At 32.5% G+C, this 27,683-nt stretch overlaps 1 protein-coding gene across 1 annotated transcript in view; it reads left to right on the forward strand.

Moving 5' to 3' along the window:
• The window catches only part of Robo2 (roundabout guidance receptor 2), a 540,305-nt gene that overhangs the window by 477,567 nt on the left and 35,055 nt on the right, over positions 1-27,683 (forward strand). The window contains exons 18-22 of the mRNA XM_077110331.1: positions 7,211-7,393; positions 15,328-15,370; positions 16,816-16,943; positions 22,282-22,563; positions 22,966-23,091. Of these exons, the coding sequence (XP_076966446.1) occupies positions 7,211-7,393; positions 15,328-15,370; positions 16,816-16,943; positions 22,282-22,563; positions 22,966-23,091 (762 nt within the window). The remainder of the gene's footprint in view (positions 1-7,210; positions 7,394-15,327; positions 15,371-16,815; positions 16,944-22,281; positions 22,564-22,965; positions 23,092-27,683) is intronic.

Consider the following 27,683-nt stretch of genomic DNA (forward strand, 5'->3'; position numbering starts at 1 on the left):
TGTTTCCATTTATTATGGAGTATAAAATTTTTCTTTTTTATATATTTCTATTCTTTTTTTGAGGTAATTTGGAAATACATTGCATAATATACAAATGTTTGGGGAATTTTCCATATATATCTTTGTTCACTGACTTCTAATGTAATTCTTTTAAGGACAAAGAATGTACTTTGTGTGAATTTAATTTTTAAAATATAGAGTAATTTTGTGGCTCAACACTTAATCTTGTATGAACTTGTATTTCATAAATGTAAAGTAAACTTGGTAGTGTTTTTCTAGTCATTAATGACTTTCTTTTTTTTCTTTGAAATACAAAGAAAGGGTCTGGAAATCTATTATAATTATGGATTTGTGCATTATTTTTCAGCCTACAATTTTGTTTCAGGTCTTTGTTCCTTTGTTTAAATAATCACATTTTAAGAATGTTAGCTTCTAAATGAACTTAGACTTTAGCATTATAAGATTTCCCTCTTCAGTCCTTGCCCCCAAACTTGCTTTGTCTGATACTAATATAGCCATATTTATATAGGCAGTGTAGTCTCTTTCAAGTATTTGCAAGATTTGTCTATTTTCCAGTCATTTATATTAACCTCTCTTTCATTGCATGTAATGTGCACTTCTGTTATTTAATTTACATATTAACAGGTCTCATTATTTATATATTCTGATTATTTTTGCCTATTAATCATGGTGTTCAGATTATCATTAGTGTATTCATTGACACGTTGGGATTTAAAATTATCAACTTGCTATGTGTTATCTGTGTTACTTTCTGCATTCTTTGTACAAACTGAGGAACTTTCAGTTTTATATTTTATCTCCACTAATGGATTTTTAAATATGTTTTTATATTGTTTTTTGTTGTTGTTATTGTTGTTGTTTTTAGTGCTAATCAAACCCAGGGCCTTTATGTATGCAAGGCAAGCACTCTACCAACTGAGCTATAGCCTCAGCCCCTTCTATATTTGTTATGGCTTCTCTAAGATTTCCTACAAGGATCTGAAGTAAAATTTCATTTCTTTCTCTCATCCTATTTAATTAGCCATACCATTTATTTCTAAATTTGTAATAATTATCATTGTGTAAATTATAGTGCATTATTGGGTTTTTTTTCTGTAAGGACACAAGCATCTTTCAAATAAATTTAAAATAAGAAAAAAAATTTGGTTACTCCTATGCACCTGATACTCTGCTCCATAAATCTAATCCCTGAGCTTTCCTAGTGCCTCCTTGTCGTCAGTTCATGAATGATCTCAGTCAGGTTTGGGTGACCTATACTGCATCACATGTTCAAAACTGTCTTCATTTGGAAATCTGTGAAATAGTAAAGATCCCCTGTTTCATTCCTGTATCTCAGAGATCACAATAACATTCTTTTTCTTATGTATTTAATCTGGTCTTGTTTGTGATGTTTGCACATGTCCCATGCCTGCTATTTCTTCCTGGGTAGAGGTAAAATTATCCAAGGAGTTACTCACTTAATATATTTTTTCTGATATCCAATTTCTATTTCCTTTCTTTTATATTTTTCATTTCCCTCTGATATTTTCTATCGATTCATTCATTATGACTTTATTAACATTTTAAATCTATAACCACATTATAACAACTGCTTTAAAACCCATTTCTCCTGATTTCAATGTCTGTGTTGTATCAAGTATATTTTCTAGTTTTTTACCTTGGGGTATATTTTTCTAGTTTGTCGTTATTGTTTGCTTACTTTTGCATGTCTGCTAATATTTATTCTATACTGATTATTGCTGTTGACATTATAAAAATTGTATTATCTATTAAAGTATGTTAATTTTGTTCTAGAATACAGTCTAGGTAAATACCTAGAATTTTTCTTTTTTTTAATTATGTCAGTATGGAATTGTTTATGTGTTCCCCTTATTCTTAGAGCAAAATCTTGGTTTGATATTTACTTTGAAGGCATGGCCCTCCTAGGATTTCAATGAAAAGTGTAATATATTTATCTGATGTCCCTAACTTGATGAAATTTAAACTTCAATCACTAAGTTATTTTTAATAGCTATCAGATGAAACCTCTCTTCAGTCTTTCATATTTTTAGTTTTTGATTTTCATGAGATCCTTGCAATCTTATTCCTACATGCATAATTCAGGATTCACCCTAAGATTTGGGTGGGGGGATCATTTGGAGATTTGGGAATTCACTCTCCACTGCTTTCTTTTGCTCATAGTTTTCCCCTTAATTTTCAGTGAGTATTACAGTCCTGAACTCTACCTTCTGGCTCATCATACCATTAAGAATGTGACTTTTGAGACTGGGCTCTGGCTTCTCTATATTGCATGAGCTAAGTATATATCTAAGGTGGAGGGGGCTTATCAATACATATTTCCTCTAATAGAGCTTTTTTTTTATTTCAAGAGTCAAATCTCTTTCAATTAGCTCTGTTCTTATTGCTTGGCAGGGCCATTGATTTTTTTTAAAGTATTTAAAATATTTTTCCCAGAATTTATATATTTTCAAAATATCTGTCATGCATTTGTATAAGCCAGTTAGCTTTTAGATTCCATGACCAAAATACCTGACAGGAACAACTTTGAGGAGGGAAAGTTTATTTTGGACTAATGGTTTCAGAGATTTAGTTCATGGTTGTCCAACTGCATTGCTCTGGGCCTGAAGTGAGGCAGATAATTATGGCAGAAGGGCCTACTAGAGGAAAAGTTTCATCTCATGGCAGGAAGGAAGCAGAGAGCAAAAGAGAGGAGAAAAAAACATGGACAGATATAGTCCAGGCCACGCCCACATTGTCCTATTTCCTCCAGCCTTGCCCCACCTGCCTACAGTTAATATAGTAGTTTGTTCAATTTATTAATCTATCAAGTGAATTAATCCACTGATGAGGGTACAGCTTGCATAATCTAATCATTTCACCTTCTGAGCACTCTTGCATTGCCTATCACATGAGATCTTTGGGAGAACTTTTAAGATCCAAACCATAACACCAATCCCATTATTCTCGGTTTATTTTTTGAAGTAGCATATAGAGGCTATATTGCTAGTGACTAGATAATTATTTCTACTGAAAAGTATTTAATATGTATATATTTAAACTCAGTCATAATGTTAAAACATTTAGATTACCTGAGTTTTCTCTGTTTTATACATTAATAACATTGAAGAGAGAAAGTTAAAGTATTACCTTTTCTTTAAATTGCCTTCTTTTTCTTAATTAGTTGTACAAACTGAATTAATTTCTTAACCGGAGGGAAACCTACAATCTTACCCTTCTGAGATTTTCTAAAATAAATTGGAATAAGAAAGAAATACAGGTATACCCAAAAGGATTTAACTGATACATAGATACATATATAATAATATATATGTATATAATAATATATATACACACACATACATACATATTTATTTCTCTTACAGTATTTAGAAATATGCCATTAATTGTTTCCCTAAAAACTACATATGAAGCATGTTCACTGTGAGTGCCCCTAGATAAGTAAGAAACTTATTTTTTGTGTCTCTCTAATATATATAAAACTATATATATATAGTTTTATAGTAACATAAAGTAATAAAGTCAATTTATGTATGTATATATATGTATGTATAATGGATTTATTAAATATAATTATTATAACTTGAAGATAAGTAAGATTATCAAGCGACTATATTTGCATTTCATGTTTTATTTTTATATACTTTAGAAATAAGTATATTTCTTAAGGAAGGGCATTTTTATCTTTTCCTAGTGACTGTTTGATTCCCAATATATTGGAGAGCTATGACTCTTGGAGGCAAAGAAAAAATAACAAATATAAAATATAACCAATCCCATGACATGACAATCGAAGTTATATGCTGAACAGTTTTATAGTAACATAAACTAATAAAGTGAATTTAGATTATTTTAAATCAAAAAGTTTCATTAGCTTTTCAATCATTTACAAGAGACAGAGTCTCCAAATGAATAATGAGTATTTTAAAAAATTTTTAGAGTACCATAGAAAGATTCAAATTTTCCTATGAAATTAAAAATATCTCGTAAATTATTTTCCTATCTTCTCTTCAGATAATTAGAATATGTTGTGACTGAGGGGTAATGATAGAAGGTAGAATTATAGTAATTGAGTAGATGCATGTGCACACACACATACATACACAAGCTGAGTTCAGCCCCCAAAAGTCTATTTGTCTGAAGAGATTTATTTCTTTTTAATATCTACTGTTGTAGTGAGAAACCTCCTAATTGTTTCTTTAATTATCACTCCATATCTACCTTCACATCTTGTCTGATAACATTATCTACACAACTGTTATTCCTAGTTGAATAGTGATGGCTAATCTCCTTTCTGTTTCAATTTATGCTCTCCTTATTGCTAATTCAGTACTGGAAACAGCATTGAAGTGACTCAAGCTCTCTCTCATTTCCCCTTTGCTTTAATTAAATTGCATATTGTCATTTGATGTAATTTCTGGTTCCTCATTTTACATTTGTCCTATGCCAGACCAAATGTACTGTTTTATCTCTTCCCTCTCAGTTTTCTTCATTTCAAAAGATTCCATAAGGAGACCATTAATTAGAATATTGAAAAATATAATGTATGACCTAATGCAAGCTTAAAATCAGTGTTATTCTTTTTTCTACAGTTTTACATGGGAAAGTGACTTTTATATGAAAGAGTCCATAAGCCCATATCATTCGTAAAACTTACAGGCACAAAAATGCAACACCATTTGTTCACATACATAACTATCAAGCAATATGTCATGTAAAAATTTTACATTGATTTACAGTTTTCAGGAGTCTTGATTAGTAATATATCTATTGTCTCTCTAATCATTTGGCCTTTTCACGCTTACATTACATAGTTGATAATAATATGTGGAACAGCTGCAAACTTTCACAGTAATAGGTACAATCGAATCTGATGTGTCTAATTAATTTTTAGTCCAACAAATTAGTTTTGTTCTTCATTACTCTCCAATGGGAGGAAGACATTATATTTCATTATATTTTTTTGTCTGTAGGAACAATGGAGCGTTACAGGTCACACACATCCTTGTCTGTGCTCTAATTAGTCCAACTGATAACATTATTTCAAAAATGCAAGGAACATTAAAAAATAGTAACACACCTTGGCAAAATAAAGAGTCCATAATATTCTATGGACTCTTTATAAAAGTGAAGGGAAATTTTTCTTTTCTCTTTGCACTAGAAGGTATTTATTTTCTTTTAGGTAACTGTTAATAGTTAAGAAAATCAACAAATCTAGTACTGAAAATGCAAGCTATTTTAAGTAAACTTTTAATTGTGTTTATATGTATGATTTTTATGGGTAAATTTATTGGAGGAAAAAGTAGCCTTATTACCTAAGTGAGTCTGGTTTTAAATATGGAAATTAATACAAAATAACTTTGGGGAATGAAATATATGTATAAGGAAATATAAGGAGCTTAACAATAAGCCTTCATTTTGATTGTATTCACAAAATAAAAGGTCTTTATACCCTTACTTATAGTCTAGTCTAAGACAGGTCCTCAGAATGAAAAATGGGGTTGCAGGGTCTCATATAGTGTTCCAGGAACCTTGTATCCCTCCAAACTTAGCCCTATTATCTCTTAGAGATTCAGCATCCTCCAATAGACCCTTTGTTTCTGTCTAACAAGAAAGGAAACATAAAGAGTGTAAAGTATTGTTACAGAAAGTAAGGGTTAGGGCCCAAGATGTTGTGCATCATTTGTGCCTACACACTATTACTTAACATTCAGTTACTTTGTTGTACTCAACTCCATGTGAGTCCGAGAGATAAAAGTTAATTTTCTGCCCAGGAGAAAGGGGGAAGAGTGTGGTAAACTAGTCATTTACAGTTTGACTTATATTTCATTCCCAAAAGTTATTTGTATTAAAAGTAGTAAATCTATTTTTCAAATCTAGATAATTCATGATGCCATGAATTTAACAGGAATGCTCTTAAAGTAAAACTCTTACCATTATGTCAGTCATAATTTTCAGTGAAAAAGATACTGTGCATCTATTAACCTCTTTATATGTATCATCTCCTTGAATCTTCCCCAAATGAATGGAGTAGACGAGTAGACTTAAGATTAGTTATCTTACATAATTTCATTGCTTACCTAGCTAGTTAAGTGACAGAGATGGTACTCCAATCCAGGACTTCAAGGGCCATGCTCTTTATAGTAGTTACATTGCCATAAGGTAAATGACAGTCCTACACATTCTTTTCATGTAATACACTGAAATGTGCCATATATTTTGCTTGCAATTCAATTTTTGAAGGTCTTTGATTAGATACTCACTAGATGTGATATTTGCTTTACAAATCACTTAATTCCCAAGGTCTGAATTTCTTTATTTGTTAAATAAGTATCTGAATGTTCACTCTCATGATGTTTTGATTCCATGAGTTTAAAATTTATTAAAAATATAGACTGAAATTTTCTTAATTTTTTTTGAGAGTTCTAAATTTTCAAAACATGACCACCTCCAGAATAATCTTTGTCTAGGTTTACATGTATGTTTTAGTTATGAAGATCTTAAAATTATTTTAAAGTTGTTTCTCATATTTGATATTTAATCATATTGTTAAATTAGTCAAATACATGAGATTTACCTTTTCATTAGGTTTTAATTATACATGCTGATCTCTACAAAAAGACATTTTTATGATTATAATGATTTTATATAGCAATTTTTCTTTGAGAAAGTTAAAGCATAGTTGTACAAAAGGAAAGGGTAACATGAAATTATATAGTTTTGTATACCAGGAACATTTGAATACAAACAGATACATGGCCAAAAATCAATTGGTAAATACCTGTGTTAAATGCTGTAGTTGCTTCCTTTTCTGAGAACTATTTTTAAAAATATTTTTGCTTAACTCGAGAAAAATTACTATTGTTTAAGTTCCCAGTACTGTGTGAGTCCTTATTTATTAGGATATAGATCAAGAAGTGGTTCAGAATTTTATCAAACCAAAACAAACAAAAAAAAAAAGAGAGCAGTATTCTTAGTCATGCTTTTAAGGACATGTCTCAATTCTTCTTTTTAAACATGCAACATATGTATGTTGATGATTGTCACAATTGCAGGACAGAACAAATACTACTTGAGCTTACAGGAATTTTCTGTGCCTTTGATGCACCCCATATGTAGTCTGCATTTATTTTTGTCTTCATATTTACTAACACTGTTGTTTCTTCTATAGGAGGAAGGAATGAAGTTGTCATTACTGAAAACAATAACAGCATAACTGAACAAATCACTGATGTTGTAAAGCAACCGGCTTTTATAGCTGGTATTGGTGGTGCCTGCTGGGTAATTCTGATGGGCTTTAGCATCTGGTTGTATTGGCGAAGAAAGAAGAGAAAGGGCCTCAGTAATTATGCTGGTAAGAGACTATTTACAGTTAAGAAAACCTCTTATCTTTAGGAATGTAATGAAAAAGAAAGAAAAAAAAGTATATGAAAGAACAAATGAATGATTTGGGCTTGTTTTAAAATCTTGCTCTGTAAAATGGGATGATAAACAACCTACTTTCACATACTACTCTTGACCATATCACTTTATGACTTTAGGCAGTCTTTTGCTTGTATCTCCAGTGAAGCGTAACGAGAGTACACAGTGATAAAATGTTCAGCTGCTTTTCTCAATTAGTTCTTCAAAACCACACGCAAATACTTTGAACACTATGAAGCCATTCTTTGAAAAATCTGTTTAGGCAACAGCATTACTAAAACACGAAAGGAAAATAAAGGAGAGATTTGGAATCTAGCTTGTAGTATGTCAGGATGCAGATTGCAATAGGAAATGTCCCAGAAGGAAAATACAAACAAGCAAAAATCTCACCAATATTAATAAAACTGATGAGGCATGAATGGAGTGATTTACTCTTCACTTAAATGGGGTAGTCTATTTCAGTGTGAACTGCAGCCTTTTAGAAGGAAAAAAAATAGGGGAGAGGAGCAAAAGGAAAAGGGAAAGAAGCAGATCAGCAGACCAAAATAAAAAAAAAAAAAAAAAAAAAAAAAAAACCTTGGTTGTTCTATTTTTTTTAAATAAATTGTTTTTGAATCCTAGACAGAGTTTCAAGGACATTAGATATTGTGACCTTCAAATTATCTCCAAAGGAGGGAGGGATAGAGCAAGTGAGAAAGAGATAAAATCATAAAGTGGGTAAATGAGAGAAGATATTCAATGCTGAAGTTATGTTCAATTACATTTTGATCATAATTTACATTAAATATTATCTCTAACAGCAACAATTCATCCAAAACTGACAATATTTCATACTTTCTAGAATTTGTAAGCGGACCTGTTTAAAATAATATCATCCTACAGACATTTAAACAGTTTCTGAGACATTATATTCAGTCTTCCATTTTTAATAATCAGCAAAGGCTCTGTCAAAATAAATTATTATTAAGACATTTGTTTTTTAACAAAACATTAAAAATAGAAGATTTAATATAATCAAATACAATATGTACATAGTGAAAAATGTACAACATACCACCCATTCAGTTGTATTGTATGTTATTTGACAGCATTAAATATAGTAATATAGTTGTGATATTGTGACTTATGTCTGCATCTTGTGAAGATTAAATTTATTAGTTATTGGTCAAAATAAATTCCAGGAGTAGAAAAAGGAGTATGGCATATCCATTGAGCAGAGGTTTCCATGTGTTTGACATTCTGTCATTCTCAGTTCTCAGCGGTTCTTGGCTGCCCAATTCCTTATGGTCTATCATCCAATTGTTAAACCACTGCACCAATTAGAGATTCTTCCCAGAGAGGTGTGCTCAGAACTAACTGCTGAGTATAGAGTCTTGAACATTAAAAAAACTCTCATATACTTTCTTGTTTTGCATTCTAGCCCCTTGCCTTCACCCTGAATGTATTGTCCATCAGCCCTTTCTTTAATCAGTTTCTGTGTAATATTTTATCTCTGTGAGACATACATATAAATTACTTAAAAAATAAGGAAGAATTGATTTAATTCAAGGACAATTTTGTGTTTATCCCTTCACTTGACTTTAGAGATAATAAAAGATGAACTATGCAAGTCACTTCAGTGCAGAGTTCTAATATATCCATATTTGGAATGGTGCATTTTTAAACTTCATACTTCTTCATTCATTCACGACTTACAAATGAAATAGCTCTCATAGTTGTTAGGTTTGCAGTTCACACTTTTAGTACAATCACATTAAGCTGACTTTCTTCTTCTTCTACTACTTCTTTTTTTTAACAGCCATTCTTTGCAAAACCTATGCACTTAATTTGAAAATATCTGTTGGTCTTTGAGCTTGACAAGAATAGTACATTTCCCATTATCATTTCTCATTGTGATTGATATCCATCTGCTTGTAGAAAACTGCTAACTCGGAATGTGCTATGCCCTTCAAATATTTTGGAAGAAGGCCAAGCCAGAGAAAAGCCTTTCAAAACTTTTATACTTAATTGATAGATGGCTTACTCTCAGAATGGATTTCCCTTCAGCTAGTAATTTGCCTTCTAGCAACTGCTGCTCCAGATGAGAAGCAAATGAAAATTTGCCAAACCACAGATACCTAGCATTACATGTCTGATTTGTGATATTTTCCTCCAAAAATAACCTGTCTTCCACCTTTTTAAGTTTTCACATTCTCATCCTTTTATAACTTAAAGAACAAGGGATTTTGAATGAGTAATAGAGTATGTATTTATCTTTTGTTTCTATTTTTGACATTTCATGTATGAGCTAATAATCATACATGAAAGAGCAGAGAGATTTCATAAGGGCTTTTTACCTCGAAGGTCTTATAACAATTATTTTAAAAATTCTTGTGTTGGCCTTGTTTATATTTTGGTTTTCATACATATTTCTTAGTAAGTCTTATAATTTTATAGTATAAAAACTGAGGAAGGTAATCAGAAGGAAGGAAAGGAAAGGGATATCATAAAAATAGAGCAGAGACCCAGAAGACTAGAGCAAGGGAATATGGAGAGTGAAGGGAGGTAAAGAAGATAGGTTTGAGGGAATGGAGCAGACCAAATTGTGAGTTGTGCATGTATAAATATATCACAATGAATTCCATTATTATGTAAAACTATAATATACCAATAGAAAAGTGAAAACTAAACCAAATAGAATTCAAGCAATGTGACTTGAATTGCAAAATGTAGTCTGAAGTGTATATGTACTTTTTCACTACCTGGTAATGTGTATGTAGTCTCAAATCTATATTTACAGTCTCTAATTGTTGATTTATGATAAAGCACTTTTTTTGTACAATCAGGTTCCACTTTGAGTCAATATTTAAATTATTTTATAGCACATTTATTTCAAAATTCAGTTGTGGTCATAATTTAATATTTGGTGGAATTTTCCTACATTAGAAAACATATTTTCAATGCAGCTGTATTGACTGTAAGACTGTAGACCAGGCTAAATTTTTTCTCAGACCTCCCTTTTCCTACTTCTTCGTTTCTGTTTATCCACTAGAGGAAGGAAAAAGAAGATGTTAAATAGTGTAAGTGCAGAATTGCTTTACAAGGTGTGATCCAAACTCTGGGTAGGATGCCTTAGCTAACTCTATGTAGGGCAAACATTACCCATTGACTCATACTATAGCTCCTTTGGAACTTGCCATTATTGCAGAAAATTATACTTGAAGACTTAGAAAAGAAACAACAACAAGAAAAACTGCTCATCACTGTTAATACTTTCTTTTAGGTGTCAGAGGGTGTAACAGATGTATCAGAGAACAATAATGGATTAAATTTTAGATTAAATATCAAGAATCGAATGTATATCTATATATGCATATCATCTGGGAGGAAAATCTGGCCTAAACATGTTTTCCCTCTTCACTCAGGAGAAAGTAGAGGATCCTCTGAGACAATGTTACACATCAACTTATAATTTTATATCTGCATATTAATCACTTTCTTAAACTCTTCAGATATAAACACACATCCCAGGTTTTGACCCATAGCAATAAGGGCAGCTGCAAGAACTAAACGCATCTCTGTGTATCATATCCTAAGTGAAATAATATTATACTTCTATAAGCAACATGAAGTGCCATCTACCTTAATTTTCACTGAGCATGATCAATCTCCATATCACTGCCAATGGGGGTCCTATTTGCTGAACATATTCAGTCCTTAATCTATTATAAACAATAAAAAAAGAGTTGTAGAAATTTAGATAGAAAATATTAGGTGGTTTTGAATTTAAAGTAAATATTTGATAACATCTGTAATAGTTTTTGTGAATAGAAAAAAGAACAATGTAAGTTTGGAAAAAATCTATACAGCTTTGATAAGGTTCATATAAATATATCAGTATAAATGTATATAACTGTATTATAATCTTTATGATAAATGCACAGTACTTTTCAAACTTCTGCTATCCATTTTTCTATTTGTGATTACTGAAGTCATCAAATTTTAATGAAAATAAATGTATTTTTCCAGAAGTATAAAGGGTAAGTTATGTTTTGTGAATATTATCTCGGAAGATAACATTTTATGAAACTCAGTAAATATAAACAATTTGTGAGTGAGCAAATTTGAAAATGCTAAATACCTCACACATAGGTTTTATAACTGGTGGTGAAATAAGTTACTTGACAGTACTATCCAAAAGCAGCTAAAAGATTTGATGGAATTTTTATACACTGATTATCTGGGGTGAGTTAATGCTTATGAAAAAGGATTAATATGCTTTCATATTTGCCAAATAAGCATATCAGGAAAGAGAATGAGAATTGGCTGCAACAGTTTGGAGTAGGAAAATGTGACCTACTAGAGATAGGCACTCTGAAAGCTTCATTACCTCAAAATGCCAATTTACCACATAGTTACATTTTCCTCCCAGTTCTGGCAGACATGTAGTATTAATCCTGTCAGATAGTAGTAGACTTACTTTGTATATGATATAGCTTTGAAAAATCCCACTGGTATGTGGGCGAAATTTCTGGAAACATTATTAGTATTCAGTTCATTTTTGGTCAAAACTTCTATATGTTATGCCTTGTAAGCTTTTAATTTGAGATTCCACACAGACTTCTGATTAAGAGCTTGTAATAATTAAGTTACTCCAAATTTATTTCTGATGAGCACAAAGTTACTGCACTGTGATTTCAAACTTATAAAAAATTTAACAAGAAAAAGATTATTCACCATTGATCTATCACCCCCTCACCCCACTTTCTTTCACCTTCAAGTTAAACTTTTCTTATAAATGAGGACTACCTCAAAATAGCTTTTAGTATGCAATGGCATTTATTTTTATGTTACACATGCCCGTACACACACACACACACACACATACTTGCACGTTTATATACACACAAACATTCATCAAAATGCTATATATGATTTCCATTTTAGAAGTTTTAGTTGTTCATTCTAATTTGTAGTCTCCTTTGTTGGCCTAATAGACTAAGTTACTCTTGTTCTACTTTTCAAAATGAAATTAATCTAAATATTTTGAAGCAAAACATTAAAAAAAGAAGTGTGAAAAAATGTCCCCTTTCTTCCCTCACTTTAAAAACACAGCTAACCAGTGTCAGTAAGAGAAAATATGTGTGTTCTCTTCCTCCTCCTACTCTACTTTCCTTCTTCCTCTTTTCCTCGTCCACCTCCTTCTTCTGTGACAGAAAAATGCAAAATGAAAGATTCCTATGTATACTAAATTTTATGGAGCCCATTTTAAGTTATTCAGGTATTCACATAATGTTCTGTGAAGTTTTGCCTATGTTAGCAGGCATGTAGAGATAGAGATGAATGACATTATAGAATATTTGACAAACTATTAGCAGTCTAGAATCATTTGAGAAACATGTGTTAATGACGATTAGGACACAAATAAAATGGATATGTCCTGAATACTGAATGTGAAATGCTTTGAAATTAATTATTTTGCTTCCAAATTTAGCTCTCAACTGGCAGATATGGACCATCCCATGTGGTCTATATTCTAGCACATCTGCAAATTAACCTTAATGAATGATATATTTTGATAGTATTTTGAGTGTTATGTCATACTACTTTAAACTTCACATTTGATGAAAATATGCCATTGGTTATCTCATAGAGTTAAGTACAACTCAATTTTTGTGACTCTGCTTCAGCTTCTTTTTTCTGCTATACTTTATTCCTATGGCAGTATCAGAAATTTTAGATGATGAAATAAAAGTCATCTAAATTAGGGAGAACTATGTGGGATCTCACATATCTCTTAAACAGCACATTTTTGAGATGCAGCCCATCAGAACCTGCTTATTTGCATATTTGCAATGATGTTCACAGCATTATCTTAACTCCCTTTTAGCAGAGTAAAACAATCACTTGATATTCCATTAAAATGCCACATAACTGGAAAGTCACATCAGATGGAAAGCTAATTAGCTGTACCACTTTTACATCGTGAAAATGCATTTTTACATGTGTGTGTCCTAATCAGGCCTTTATTGAATACCTCTAGTGCTCAATTTTTTTTGCATTAATTGTTTCAGATTAATTCTATTGTGTTCAAAGCAATTAATAAGAGGCACAATGTGATACAGTTGCACTGCTGATTCATGACTCCCAGCCCTGAAGTGACTCTGTAGTAATCAGTATTTTTTCATCATCTCTGCGGAGCTATCTACTGCCAATTCTGGGCAGATGTTAAGGTTTTGTCAGGATTGCTTTACAATGCATTTGAGGTGTTACCTGAAAAAATGATAAGGTTGTATATTTCAGATCCCAGTTTGAAGGCCCTTATTTATTTTAATGTCTTGAAATCCTGATGGACCCTTGGAATTAAGTTCATATTGCCTGGTAGTGTCATGAAAAGTAATGTTACTAGATGACCTTTCATATGGGCCTAGGAAACAGTGCTTGGAAACTTACAAAATTTAAAGAGTTATCATATTTAATAGCTCAAACTTGAAAAGCAGAAGAATTATCGAGAACCATTCAAATGAAAAAGTATCCAAACCATTTGTCTATCTTAAGTGGAAATATGCTTGTTTACTTGAAATATGAATTCCTTCATTAAAATTTTAGTAAATTTTACTTTTAGTCACCAAGCAACAACTTTTAATAGACATAATTATTCTGTTCCAAAGATAAGATGTATTGTTTTCACAACTGTGAAAAATGATATTTTTCTTTCATCCCCAGGGGTTGATTTAACTGACCCTTGCTGTTTGTTTTGTTTTGATTTGATTTTAGAATTCCAAGTTTATTGCAATTTTGTAATCTGTAAGTTTCTTAACAAATACCTTGTCCATAATTTTCTAGTTAAATAATTTAGTGGCAAAACTTGATACAAACTAGTGTGAAGCTATTTTAGACTTTATAATCATTCATATTCAGTTTTCATTGGACAAATATTACATAAATTTGAGTGCAATTTGCTACTTCAAACATTATAGTATGAAAAGTATATTACCTTTCTCAGGTATGAATCATTTTGAAGTCTAAATACATTTGGCTTCAGCAGTTTGGGATAAGGTGATGGCCCTCAACTGATATTTACATTCTTTGGCTGTTCCTAGAAGTTCACTTGCTCATTGTTAGCTTTGTGGAGTGGAAGACATTGACTGGAGGGAGTGGCTTCATTGACCTTGATTCTATTAGATACTAGTTGACATTGTTAATAAGTCACACACTTTTGTAGAAAACTTTAACTTGTGATCATTACATATAATTGGAGTCTATTTAGTATAAATTGATTAAAATTTTATTTTCATGAATATGTTATTCTCTATTAGTTACAGTTTACATCTACTGTAATTATACCTATTCAATTAATAAACTATTAGCATACTTAAAAGGATCTGTGATGATAAGCAATGTGTAATAATAACAGTTACCTGTTTTTCTTATCTTGTTGGAAGGACATTACCTGTTAAAACTCTCCTGTTTCAATTTCTAGTATATATTTTGCTTTATGCCTTCTAATTAAGACAGTTTTATGTTAATATTATCAGTTTGATTTGATAACTGTTCATTAATGCTGTGTCAATCTTCCAGGACTACTAGGTCCACCACTTATAATAGTGTTTGATGTCTAAATCCAAATTGTCACTTTTATTTATCCATACTTTTGACTTGAAGAAACTTGAAATATTCTATTAAAGTTGAAGCAAGTGATAACTTTACCCTGAGCCAAACCACTGCTTTTTACTATCTGCACAATTATGTTAATTATATTTTGTTAAAATTCCCATAGGCTTAGTTCTAAACTGAGGTCCAATATGCAGTTGTTATTAATTGTAATTAATATTGACTACTTGTGTGTGTACATGTCTTTCTGTTTTTTTTTTTTTTTTTTTACAGTTACATTTCAAAGAGGAGATGGAGGACTAATGAGCAATGGAAGGTATGCTAAGGAGATTCTTTATTAGTATTTTTAATCAGGACTAGAAAAACTCTGTAGTAAGAAGCTATTATTGTAATAAACGATCACTTATAAGTCTAAGAATTCTAGGAGGAATTAAATGGCTTACTACTAGGTTTAATGATCTATCTGTTGTGCACTTTAGAGGAATCAAGTCCAGATGTTTCATATCTCCCAGATGCCCCTGAAGAAATTAGTGGTAAATATCACAAGGAATGTGTTCATTTGTTAGCAGGATGTTTATTGCATTAATTAGACATTAGCAAATGAAGTTGCTGTTGTTTAAGACTCCTTATTGGCTCACACTAAATTGCTGTGAGTGAACAATTACATATAATCGATCACAAAGTAAATGATTCATGGATGATGAATAGGCTGTAGATTGATAGGACTGGATTCCACAACTTTGGATACTCAATTGAAATTGATAAAAGCTGATAACAAACCCATATATCCTCATCTATTTTCCCTTTGCCAATATGGAGATTGTAATTAGGCTCTGGTAATAACTTCCAATCTCCCATTTAATCAATATTTTAGCAAAAAGAGATTAAGTCTAATGAGAACTAGTGGATGTAGCAAGGAAGCAGTTGAATCTTCTTATTGCAGTTTCCATAGAAACACATGTTCCTCTTAGGTATTATACCAGAAGGGGTCTATCAACAACAACAACAAAAAAGTACAATGATTATAGATGTTCTATTTCTTTGTAAATATGTTAATAACCTGGAAAGGAATCAAAATCCCATTTTAACATTAAAGAAGGGAATTCCTTATTAAATACGATGTGAAGGAAATTTTCCTTGTAGACTATACTCACATGCTGGAGCAGATCACAGGTGTCTTTTATTGCCTTCAGAAAAACACTTAATAGCCACCTGATATTTTGCCATTTAAAGAACTTGGAAATGTGCTATTGATGGAACAGTATAAGCACTGTTCATTAATTTCTTTCAAGTTCTTTGCCTCTAAATCAAACATGAAGGCTCACAATAAGGGTGACAGGCTAGAGAGGACAGATTCATGTTGGGACTGCAGTTACTGGGAACAAAATAACCCAAAGTCCTGGAAATGGCTAATACCAAGAAGCCATTCCGAAAGATTGTTCCCTTGAGGTGTCAGTTTATCATCAAACCTTGTGTGGGGTTACTACTATGGCCAATTCCCACCAGTTTCAGGGCAGACATCTGATTTCTTGTGGATTTTGACAGGATCCCAGGCAAAGAGACTTCTTCCACTGACAGGGTTGATCTCTATGTAGCCTTAATGAATTGCCAAAGTTCCTTAATTTTTGAGAGCCTACACATTTTAATTCTAAGTTTAATTAAAATCTTCTTAAATTCCTTAACCCTTTTTAGTGCATGAGACAGGCATCAAAATCTTTCATTGAGCTCCATAGTCTGATTTCCTTTTCATTTCTGTCTTAGCCGTCCAGGTCTTCTAAATGCGGGTGATCCCAGCTATCCATGGCTTGCTGATTCATGGCCAGCCACAAGCTTGCCAGTGAACAACAGCAATAGTGGCCCAAATGAAATTGGGAATTTTGGGCGTGGAGGTAAGTTGTATTTTTCGAAATAATGTTGTTTTTAATTTTGTTTTTGTTTTCATTTTCCAGATATTTTTAAGAGATGGAGGGTATTTCTTCCATAGTTAAAAGAATAAAGCACATATACTAATATTGCTGTATATTTCCTAAATATTTTATTATAAAATTAGTGTGTCTATAATACCTTAAATAATAAAGTAAAGAAGGTCATTATTAATGTGGAAGTATCCATAATACATTTTGTTTTTAGGAATATCACTACAAGGTAACTAAAATCAGGAAGTATACTGATAATTAGGGTTTATGCTTTTGGAACAAGTACTTCATTTTTCAAAATCTTATTCAACATGTATTTATTGAGTACCTCCTGTGTACCTGGCACTATGGCAGTCAGAAAGAATATAATATTGGTATAAAAAGTGATCATCCTTACCCCCATAATATTTCATGTGAGGATGACAGTTAACTAGATGGGGTGGCATGTTCAGAGAGAACTTTCTATTCTACAATCATTAATTGCTATTCCAAAGCAAAGATAAAACAGTGCAAAGTGGCTGACATGCTAAAACCTCCAAAATTTCACGCTAAACTTCCCTCCATAGGTTTTTCTAAAGAGACAGAATTGTATCTAATATAAATAATGACTGCTTCCTCCCAAATGCACTTTTTCTTCTGGTCAATTGGATAGGTTAGTTTAGATAAAGATGAGAGGAGTAGAGAATTCCCTGATGGGCTCAGCAATTATACATAAGTTTTCTCCTGGTACAATACTATGCAGACAGTAAACGGACTTGAACTGCCTTATCAGTACCCTGATAAGAAAGGCTGAAATAAAGGCTGCCCAACTGGAGTAAGAAAATGTTGTAAAAGGAGTGTTATTTAAATTGATATCTGAAAGAGGGACAGGAATTAGCCAAATGTATAAGAAGGTGTGTGGAGATAAATTACTATATTTTAAGGACCAGAAATAAGAGAGACATTTGGCTGGGATTGTGGTTCAATGGTAGCACATGTGGGCTGGGGTTGTGGTTCAATTGCCTAGCACATGTGAGGCCCTGGGTTCGAACCTCAGCACCACATAAAAATAACAAAATAATAAAGGTATTATTGTTGTCCATCTACAATGCAAAAAATTAAAAGACAAAATGACAGACATTCAACCTATTTAAGAAATGAATAGGAGACTGTGGATGTAGATTATTGGTAGAGGACTTCTCCAGCATGACCAGGGGCCTAAGTTGATTACCTAGCACTGAAAGGGAGGGTAGGTGAGGGGATAAGAATGAAGGGAAAGACGGAACTTCCTAACGGTTGAGTTCAATGATGTTAGAAAGCACGAAGGGACAAGAAAGAAAAGATGTTCTAAGTCACATTAAGAGTTTAAACTTTGTCCAGAGGGTAATCAGAAATTATTGGTGGATTTTTAAGAGGAGAATGCTGAGATGTAAACACTGTTTTAAATCCTTCAGGCTTCTTCTGGGTGGAGAATGGAAAAAGGAGAAAACTGGAGTGAGGAATTAGGAGATTTTTGTAAAGCAAAGCAAATTTAGGTAGACACACTAGAAGATTTCCACACTTGGAGAATTAATTCGGAAGACCCAGGACTGTGCTAAACTGTTCCAGTTCTACTAAAAGCTGCAGTGGATTTCACATGTATGACTATATAACCATATTCACTTAAGAAGAAGGGCTGGGCCTGTGGCTCAGTGGTAGAGTGCTCACCTAGTATGGGTGAGACACAGGGTTCCATCCTCAGTACCACATAAAAATCAATAAATAAAAATAAAGGCATTGTGTCCACTTACAACTAAAAAAATTTTTTTAAAAACTTGGATTAATCATGGATCTTTGCATTTTCTCTTCAAGATGGATTAACAATATATTTGCATATAAAGTAATACCTCAAATTATAAAGTTACTAAGTATTTCATAAGCCTGATTTCTATGAATATCATTTCAATTAACTCCTTTTCCTTCTTGAAAATAAAATATAAAGATAACCATCCCTAACTCATAGGTGTGTAATAAGAATTAAATGGATGACAATATGTAGTTTTCACACAGAGCTTAACTGCATAATCAACTCCCAAAAGGTATCCGATTAAATGAGAGAATACAAAGAAAGCTGTAAGTTTCTTTGACTTCCTGCTTTCTCTCTGTATGCCTTTACTCTCCCCTGGGAAGTCTGTATGTCTGACTTTTCCCCACCAAGGAAACAGATCATCTTTCCCCTAATATGCAGACTGATTTTTGCCTAAAGGAATTCTGTTCCCAAAGTTTTTATCAGTCAATAATAGCTTCCTATTTTACACTTTGTATTAGAACATCACAAGGTTCTATCTTTGTATCAAGAGATACATGCCTCAGATGGAGAAAACATTTTCTTTTTCTGTTGGCTAGCAAGCTAAATTAACATCTAAAATGTCTTAGTCCAATATAACTGAAGGTAGAATGCAAGGTTTTTCTTCCATCTCTACCTTATTTTTATGGCATGAAAATCAAGGCCAAGACAAAGTTTTTCCAGTTTCTACCCACTCTCCTTTCAATTTGATAGTCATTTAAACACTTGTGCCAGAAATACTGTAGGACATTTTTGTATATTTAAATTTATGTCTTTTGCATAATTATAAAATACATAAACATATTTACATGTTTAAAGTTAAGAGACTAGGAGTTAAGCAAGATAATTTGAGAAGTGGATATAGAATGCACGTCTGGTAGATTTTTAATGCCTCTGCTATTTTATTTATACTGCTGTGTAGTCTGAAGTTGGGTTCATATGTATGATTTTATAACCACATTCACTTAGAAAAATAAGCATGGATACGGACATTTTCCCTTTACAAATAGAATACCAATATATGAATGTAATGAAAATCATATTTTGAAAAATGAAAATATCAATTATCTCATAATTTTGCATTTTACCAATGCAAACTATGAGAAATTCATTTAAACATTCCATCAGCAAGTGCTTACTCTCATAACAGTAGCTGAGGAATTATGGTAATGAAGGCATATATCCAATAGGCTCCTGTTCTTAAGTAACTTATGATGCCATGAGGAAGGCAGTCCTTCATACAAATAATTACATTGGGCAAAAATAAAATAAATCCATGAATACAAATAAAGCCAAGGTACTCAAAAGCTGCACCACTAATCCAAACTGGAGTCAAGGTTTCTCGAATTCATAGGTTTCCAAAACAAATGTTAACAAGTGCCAGTCATACAGCATTAAGGTTGGTGGGGACAGCAAGAAATATTAAATGAAAAGTCCTTCCTAATGATGGCAGCACTTATTCAGAGCCAGCTTGTTGAATGGAGGGCTGGTCCAGAGTTCTAGAGTATTTCATGTTATAAGATTCTCCTCCACATACAGATATTCATGTGTGATCCTCCAATATTTCAATGTTGGATATAATTTAATTTAGTTTTTGAAAATGTGGGAGTGATCAAATAATATTTGAAGACAATACATGCAGCCCAAAAATCAATATAGAAGCACTTAGGCTGGAAGGCTGACTATAATTTCATCTAGCAGGGAAAGAGAGATACTCTATTTCCAGAGCCATAACTTTAGTGTTTAATTGTTAGTAATATTATGTAGAATTATATTCTTGGACAACATTGTTCCATTTTTTTTATTGTTTGAGCACAGAACCCTTTCAATAACATGTAACTGAAGGGACTCTGGAGAACCTTAAGTTCAAGATATGAGAAACTGAGGTCCATGGAGGAGAAACATTTCTATTCAATTAATATTCAAATATTCAGCAGTGAGAGATAGGTGGAGAGAGCCCAAAAACTTATGCAAAAAAAAAAAAAAAAAGATCTGGGTTTTTTTTTTTGCCAATTTTTGATATAGTCTTAAATATTCAAGGTTTTAAGAATAAAAAAATGATACTAAAACTTGAGAGTAAACAATGCTTCTTAAAATCAGATTCTATAATTATTAATCACAAAAAAAGAATGACAGAAAAGCAATTTTGATATTCTGAAATCCAAAAACAATTTCTTGCTTATGCAACCTAGCATAATTTAAAATGTGAATATGTGTAACAGTCTCACTGAGATGCCTTTAAAATCTTTACTTCAATAAACATCCACATATTTGTAAAACAGGTTGGTATTCCAGACTTTCAAAACTTCAGAAAGAGTGAAATTGCACACTGTACACAATATATTATAAATTTCTTGTCACTGTTGTTAATGAAGATTTGTTTTTAGTATTTATAAAATTCCAAAGAAAAGCTAATACTTCTGTAAGAACTTTTATTTCAAGTACTATGGGCATCATCAAATCTAAAAGTTTTAAAGACAGTTGAAATGTCTTATAATGAAGAGATCAAGTAGTTTCATGACCTCAAGTCCTATGAAGTGATATTTTCAGAACATACATTATTAAGGACTGCACTATAATTAGATTTATCTTAAATGTACATGATTAATACTAGAGTTAGTGATTTCTCTTTTAGATTCACTTAGTGTCTTTCTTTGAAAAGGGAAAAGAAATCAGGAGCAAGGTGGCAGATCTGAATTATAAAGCATCCTGTAAAGATAATTTAGCATACCAAAATGATAAATGGACCGATTGATATTCAGTGTTGTTCCTGAAGTTTAATTTTACTCTTGCTGTATTACAACGTGAAACTGTAATTCTCCACTTCTAAGTGTTCATAGCATAAATTAAACTCACTGATCACTAAGGTTGCTTTTTCTATAGTTAAATCCTGCTATATTATGGAAATTACTTATTCATGAAAATTTTCCTTTGTTATCCAAGAAAAAAGAACACATTTTCTACCATCAGTTCTCCATTTCTGCAGTTATAAAATCAGATCACATAAATGTCAAGTAAAAACTTCAGAAAAATGGATTTCAAAATCAGGGTTGTATAATTTTGGAAATTTTTGCAACTATTTAGCAGCCATACTCCATATCTTTGGGGATGAAGTGGAAAGAGCTGTTTTCAGGCACGATTTGTAGATTTCCTCTGTTCATTGCTGCTGTATCTTGCTACCACTTTCCTTGATTCTAAAACATAGTGAACAACTGAAAGCATTTTTCAGTAGTGAAATATCCCAAATTTCTCATTCCTGGTTAGAGGAAATGGGGGAAGGGATGTGTTAAGCAGTGAGACGTGAAGGACGAGCAGTAGGCCTGCCTGTCACTGAGGTTGATAGCTTGGCGATGGTTGTATATCATCTACCCTTCATTGGTTCATGAAGCCCATCTCAGCTGAAATGCAAACGTGTGGCATGACACATTTATTTTTCATCTTCAATCCTGATAGTTTTGGGCTTCCTGTGCGTCATTAAATTGTTTCATTTCCCTATGTTCATCACAGATGTGCTGCCACCAGTTCCAGGCCAAGGGGATAAAACAGCAACAATGCTCTCAGATGGAGCCATTTATAGCAGCATTGACTTCACTACCAAAACCACTTACAACAGTTCCAGCCAAATAACACAGGCTACCCCATATGCCACGACACAGATCTTGCATTCCAATAGCATCCATGAATTGGCTGTCGATCTGCCTGATCCACAGTGGAAAAGCTCAATTCAGCAAAAAACAGATCTGATGGGATTTGGTTATTCTCTGCCTGAACAGAACAAAGGTAACAATGGTGAGTCACATTCTTCTGTCCTGAGAAGTTAACTTCATATCATTTGTGCATGAGATAGAAATTAGTATTTGTTGTTCAATTCAGTGATGCATTACCAGGTTCACTACCTAAACTAAAAAAACATACTGGCATGTATTCAGTACCTTGAACAATTCCTACCACCACCGCCACTGCCTCCACCGCCGCCACCACACACCAACACCAATCGGGTTCATCCTTTCAGCTCTTTTTCAATATAGTGATCAGCAATCCATCTGTACTTCCATTAGGACAGGCTAGAGGAAACATTCCTCCACTCTCCCACGACATCCGCTTCTGAGTTGCTAACTGCATGTTCTGCATGGGCTTGTGCTGTGAACTAATCACATGATGCCACTATGACCTCTGCCCTTTAACCCTTAGCCTTACTTTACATCCCTGACTACCGATTGGCTGAGGGATTGTCTAATAGAATGCCACACAACCAGTCACAGGATTTCAGCACCACCAGCTCTCACAACAGCTCAGAAAGGAGTGGCAGTCTCTCAGGTTGGTCTCATCACAGTAAGGAGAAATATTTGTTTGTCACCAGCATATGACCTGTGTTCCCTAACAACTGATGAGGAAATATTGAATCGCAAGCCACTGTCAGGCATTTATCTTTCAAATGACAATAACAGTTGATCCTGATGAAATTATGCTTTGGTGGGGGTGGGCAATAAAAATCATTGTCATCACTTACGTACTAACTGCACAATAATGTATTGAAAGAAAAATAGTGCCATTTTACTAATTACTATTCCTTAAAGAGCAGATGAGTTCATTCCATCTTGAACCAAATATATGAGTCCAAAGAACTTTATAATAAAAAGATCATGCATGAAAGTTAATTCCAGGTCATTGATATCAAAAGATAAATTCAACTGAAATGAAAATAATCTCGGAGATGATTTCATATTGGAATGCCAATGATATTACTTCCTATTTTAGGACAACCTCTCAAATATTATGTAATAGTTATCAATTCAATGATTACTATGCTAAATATGAATGTTAATATGTAAATTTATTAATTTTTACTTCAAAAAATACAATATTTGATAACAATAACTATTTTATGCTGTCACTTTTAATATATATTTGAGAAATATCAGCTAAACCAACAAGTGTAAGGAAAAATGCATTTTATTGGATAGAAATATATTCCTATCCTAATGAATTATCCTCCCTTTGTATGTGAGGATATTGTATTAACCACATTGTAAATTCCACCTATTTACATCACATGCCTTTATCTGCCTACTTCTGACTGGTTCCTGACTCCACTTACTTAATATGCTTAATTATATGCTAATTGTTTTTATGGAGTTTTTGTTTGGTATTTTAAAATTACATATTAATAATAAAGGATTATAGTGTACTATGATACTGTGCAGTCTCCCAGGCATCAAGACTATGAAGAGTTAACTTTTTCTTATCATTAGGGTTACATTTACTAAATTACTTTTCCTCAGGAGATGGAACCTTCTCAGAATGAAAATGTTAATGCTCTCTCTTCCCTCCAAAATGAGTCATTTGCTCTTCTTGCCTATTGGTAGGATTAGGTACATTATAGAATTCAGAAAATTTTAAACATCTGTTATGAATTTAAACTGGCTTAATAATATAAGGGAATGTTTTGAATGACCTTCTATGTCATTTATGCTGGCATTTATTTATAATTAGTCCCACAATTTTTCTGAATAATTAAAAAGTAATTTTGTTGGATCTTCTTTTTTATTTCATTAAATATATGTAAAGATCAAGCAATATATGAAAAGAAATCTCCATATTGCAAGCCATGGACTCCATAAGATCTGTGAATCTTTCATTAAATGTTCTGTATAGATTGATTGTCACCGAATTTAAAAGTTATCTTTTGAGTAATTGTAAGCAGAACAGGATTCACAATGGTGCTTGCTGCTTTTTGAATCCATTAATCTCTTGAGTGACATTTACATATATCCAGGAATTATATTAACTACTTCATCTACATTTGAATACAGGATTACTTGAATTGGTGATAGAAAGCATTTTTTAATAGGTAAGAGTGAGGTGATTATTCCTTACACAGTTTAGTCTAATTGAGTTTAATATTACACTTTTGTTTAATTCTTTTATTTATAGCTATGTTTCCTAGGGGCCAAATCTAAGAATTAACTGCCCCATGGCTAGCTAATCATATATTATAGGATTTTTTAAATCTGTGCACATTGGTGTAACCAATTTAAAATAATCACAGTGACAAAGAAAATTGGGCATTTCTGAATTATTTGAGTGAACTTCTTACCCTCTTTGAAACACTTTTATAATGCATTCAATATATAAGTTCCTAGTACTTCTTGTTAAAAATCCAGTAAAAACTATACAATAAAACTCAGATGTTTTAAAATAGTATTTGAAATCATAGTTGTATGTGTATATAATATAAAATATTGGTAACAATAGCTAAATCTTTTAATATAATATTTTTAAAAAATAGACCATATGTTTAATTTTAAAATGAATCACTTTTATGATTTATTTTTTTACAGAGAAGTCATTTTTAAGCTTTAACTATCCAACTATTTACATTTTTATTTTAAGAGAAAAGGGTCAAATATGTTTACAAGGCATCAATATCTGCTCCGTTAAAACATAATTTAGGTACTCTGGCCTTCAGATGATTGAGGGTTCAAGGTGAAGCAGCAGACTATGGCTTGCTTCTCTAAAGATTCAGATCTCAGAGATTTTAACAGTTGTCAGTTCTATCAAGCTCACCTCCATCTCAAAGTCCACCACTTAGTTCATTGTTAAGACAAGACACACGTGTTGATGAATAATAGTCCTACCCAGACTGATCAAATGAGAGAACAGATATTTCTCCAGAACAGGGGAAAAATAAGTGTTGGTTGTAAAGTCCTCAGTAATTCTCTCTGTGCTTCAGCTATTTCCAGAACACATTTTAAAGCCTGTTGTTGTTTGGAAGCATAATAATGAATAGCTTTCTTGAACCTGAGCAAGGGCTTCATCAATGAGGTTCGGAGCTCTAGAAATAGTTTCAAGTTAAGCTACTCAGTAGTAAATCTGATTGTTCTCTTGCTATGTGAAGGCGAATCACATAACATTCAGAGCCTTAGTGTCATCATCTAGAATACGGAGGTGTAGGAACTTCTTTCTTAGGCACTTGGTTCAGGTGAGATTCAAATGACATTTCTAAAATGCTGTAGAATGTGATTAGGATTGTGCATACATAAAGTTGAAAGGGAGTGATCAGGAAGAACAAATAGCTCAACCATTTTTCTCTCAATCATTGAAATATACTTCTGATACTGTAAAAAGGAAATAGACCTTAGACATTGGTGGGTTAAGGAAATGAGGAATTGTGAGGTTCATTTACCTTAAAGACAAAAATTACATACTTATAACCGAGCAAGCTTATTATTATTTTTATTCTGAATATGAGGCCTTTTCTGACAAGTAAGACTTCAGAAAACAAGTGAAACTGGGTTTGCTATGAGGAAGAGAAGACAGGAGAAAACAATTATGATTGGCATTTATTGAGTTTTTCTGTGCATCTGAGCACTTCATATACAGTATCTCTTATAATCCTCATGACAACTCAAGGAAGTAGTAACTTTTGCATGCTTATAATCCCAACAACTCAGGAGAATCACAAATTTTGAGGCCAGCCTCAGCAACTTACCAAGGCCTTACACAACTTAGCAAGACCTTGTCACAAAATAAAAACTAAAAGGGCTGGGGATGTGGCTCAATGGTAAAGCATTCCTGGGTTCAATCCCAAGTACCAAAGAAAAAAGAATGGAGTAAGTTCATATTTCTTTTACATGTATATAAGTTAAGGCAATACCTTTTGAGTGAGGAGTTAAATTTCAAACTCAGAAACCAAACTCTTACTCACTAAACAGAGGACACTTTCTTACCCTCCTCTTAATATCTTTTGTCCTGTCAAAGAATAGAAGTGAGAGGAAAGCTGAAAGCACTTTGTTTGTAGGGATCTTCTTTTAAATATTTATGCATCCTATGTGGAAAATGTACACAACTCAATTATTGGCTGTAGTGTCTAGTTTAAGAGTTTTATCACTTTCTGGCACTCAAATACATTATTACCAAATTGCATAATCTGACTCAGCAGTTGTAGAAGAAAGAGGATGAATTGACTTCTTAGTGAGATCTAAATGGCTAGATGGCCCTGCTACAAATATCCTATGCTTAAAATTTAGCTGTAAGTTGAGGTGGGATTATTGGAAGTTACTGAGTCACCCCTGAAAGGTCATTTTCATTTTGCTCAAAAGTATTCATTCTGCATCCAACTGAGGTCCATTTTTATGAAAAAGCTTTATTTACTTGATTTTAAAAAGTACAGCACTATGCAGATGATGAACTTTATTTTTATACTTCATTAAGCATCATGTAATCTCAGATATAGCTCATACACCCTTCATTTATGTTCTGCTAATATTTGTGCATGAATTCATTCATGTAACAAATAGTACTGAAACTGATTACTATATTATCATTAATTTTCCCTCCTTTTTGGAATTTACAAAATGTGATAGTTAAAACATCTGGGAAATATTCTCACTATATGCAAAAGTAATTGTGCCATTTATTAGTCAAAAAGTCTATGAAATGTATCATTGTGAGAGATTTACAGGTATTCTCCAGATTGTACTTGATTGATTTTTATCAGTGACTTTTGAGAGAAAAATGTTACTCTCCTGGATTAATTAAATTGAGCAAATTCTAATGGAAAAGTTAAGCCTGTATCCTTAGACACTGTATTTTCCACTGAGAGAGATTATGCAAAAGAGCATTTTAAACGCACTAAAATCTGACATTTAAAAGAATTTGTTATGGACCATTATTTCCTCTAACAATGAAAACGTGGAGGCAGCAGACATGAATAAATCAATAAATGTTCTTTTGATACAGCAGCCATGTTTTTGGTTTATTCAGCTCTGCAGTTAATGCAATGGGAAAGAAACAATATCATTTTGAGTGATTTATAAAAATGTGTTTCTGATTGTATCATTTCATTGTTTATAGCTTTTACCATCTCTAACATAGTGATTCTGGTATTTTGAAAACAAATACATCTT

This window comes from Callospermophilus lateralis, chromosome 10 (assembly GCF_048772815.1).
Source record: "Callospermophilus lateralis isolate mCalLat2 chromosome 10, mCalLat2.hap1, whole genome shotgun sequence".
NCBI classification, from domain to species: domain Eukaryota; kingdom Metazoa; phylum Chordata; class Mammalia; order Rodentia; family Sciuridae; genus Callospermophilus; species Callospermophilus lateralis.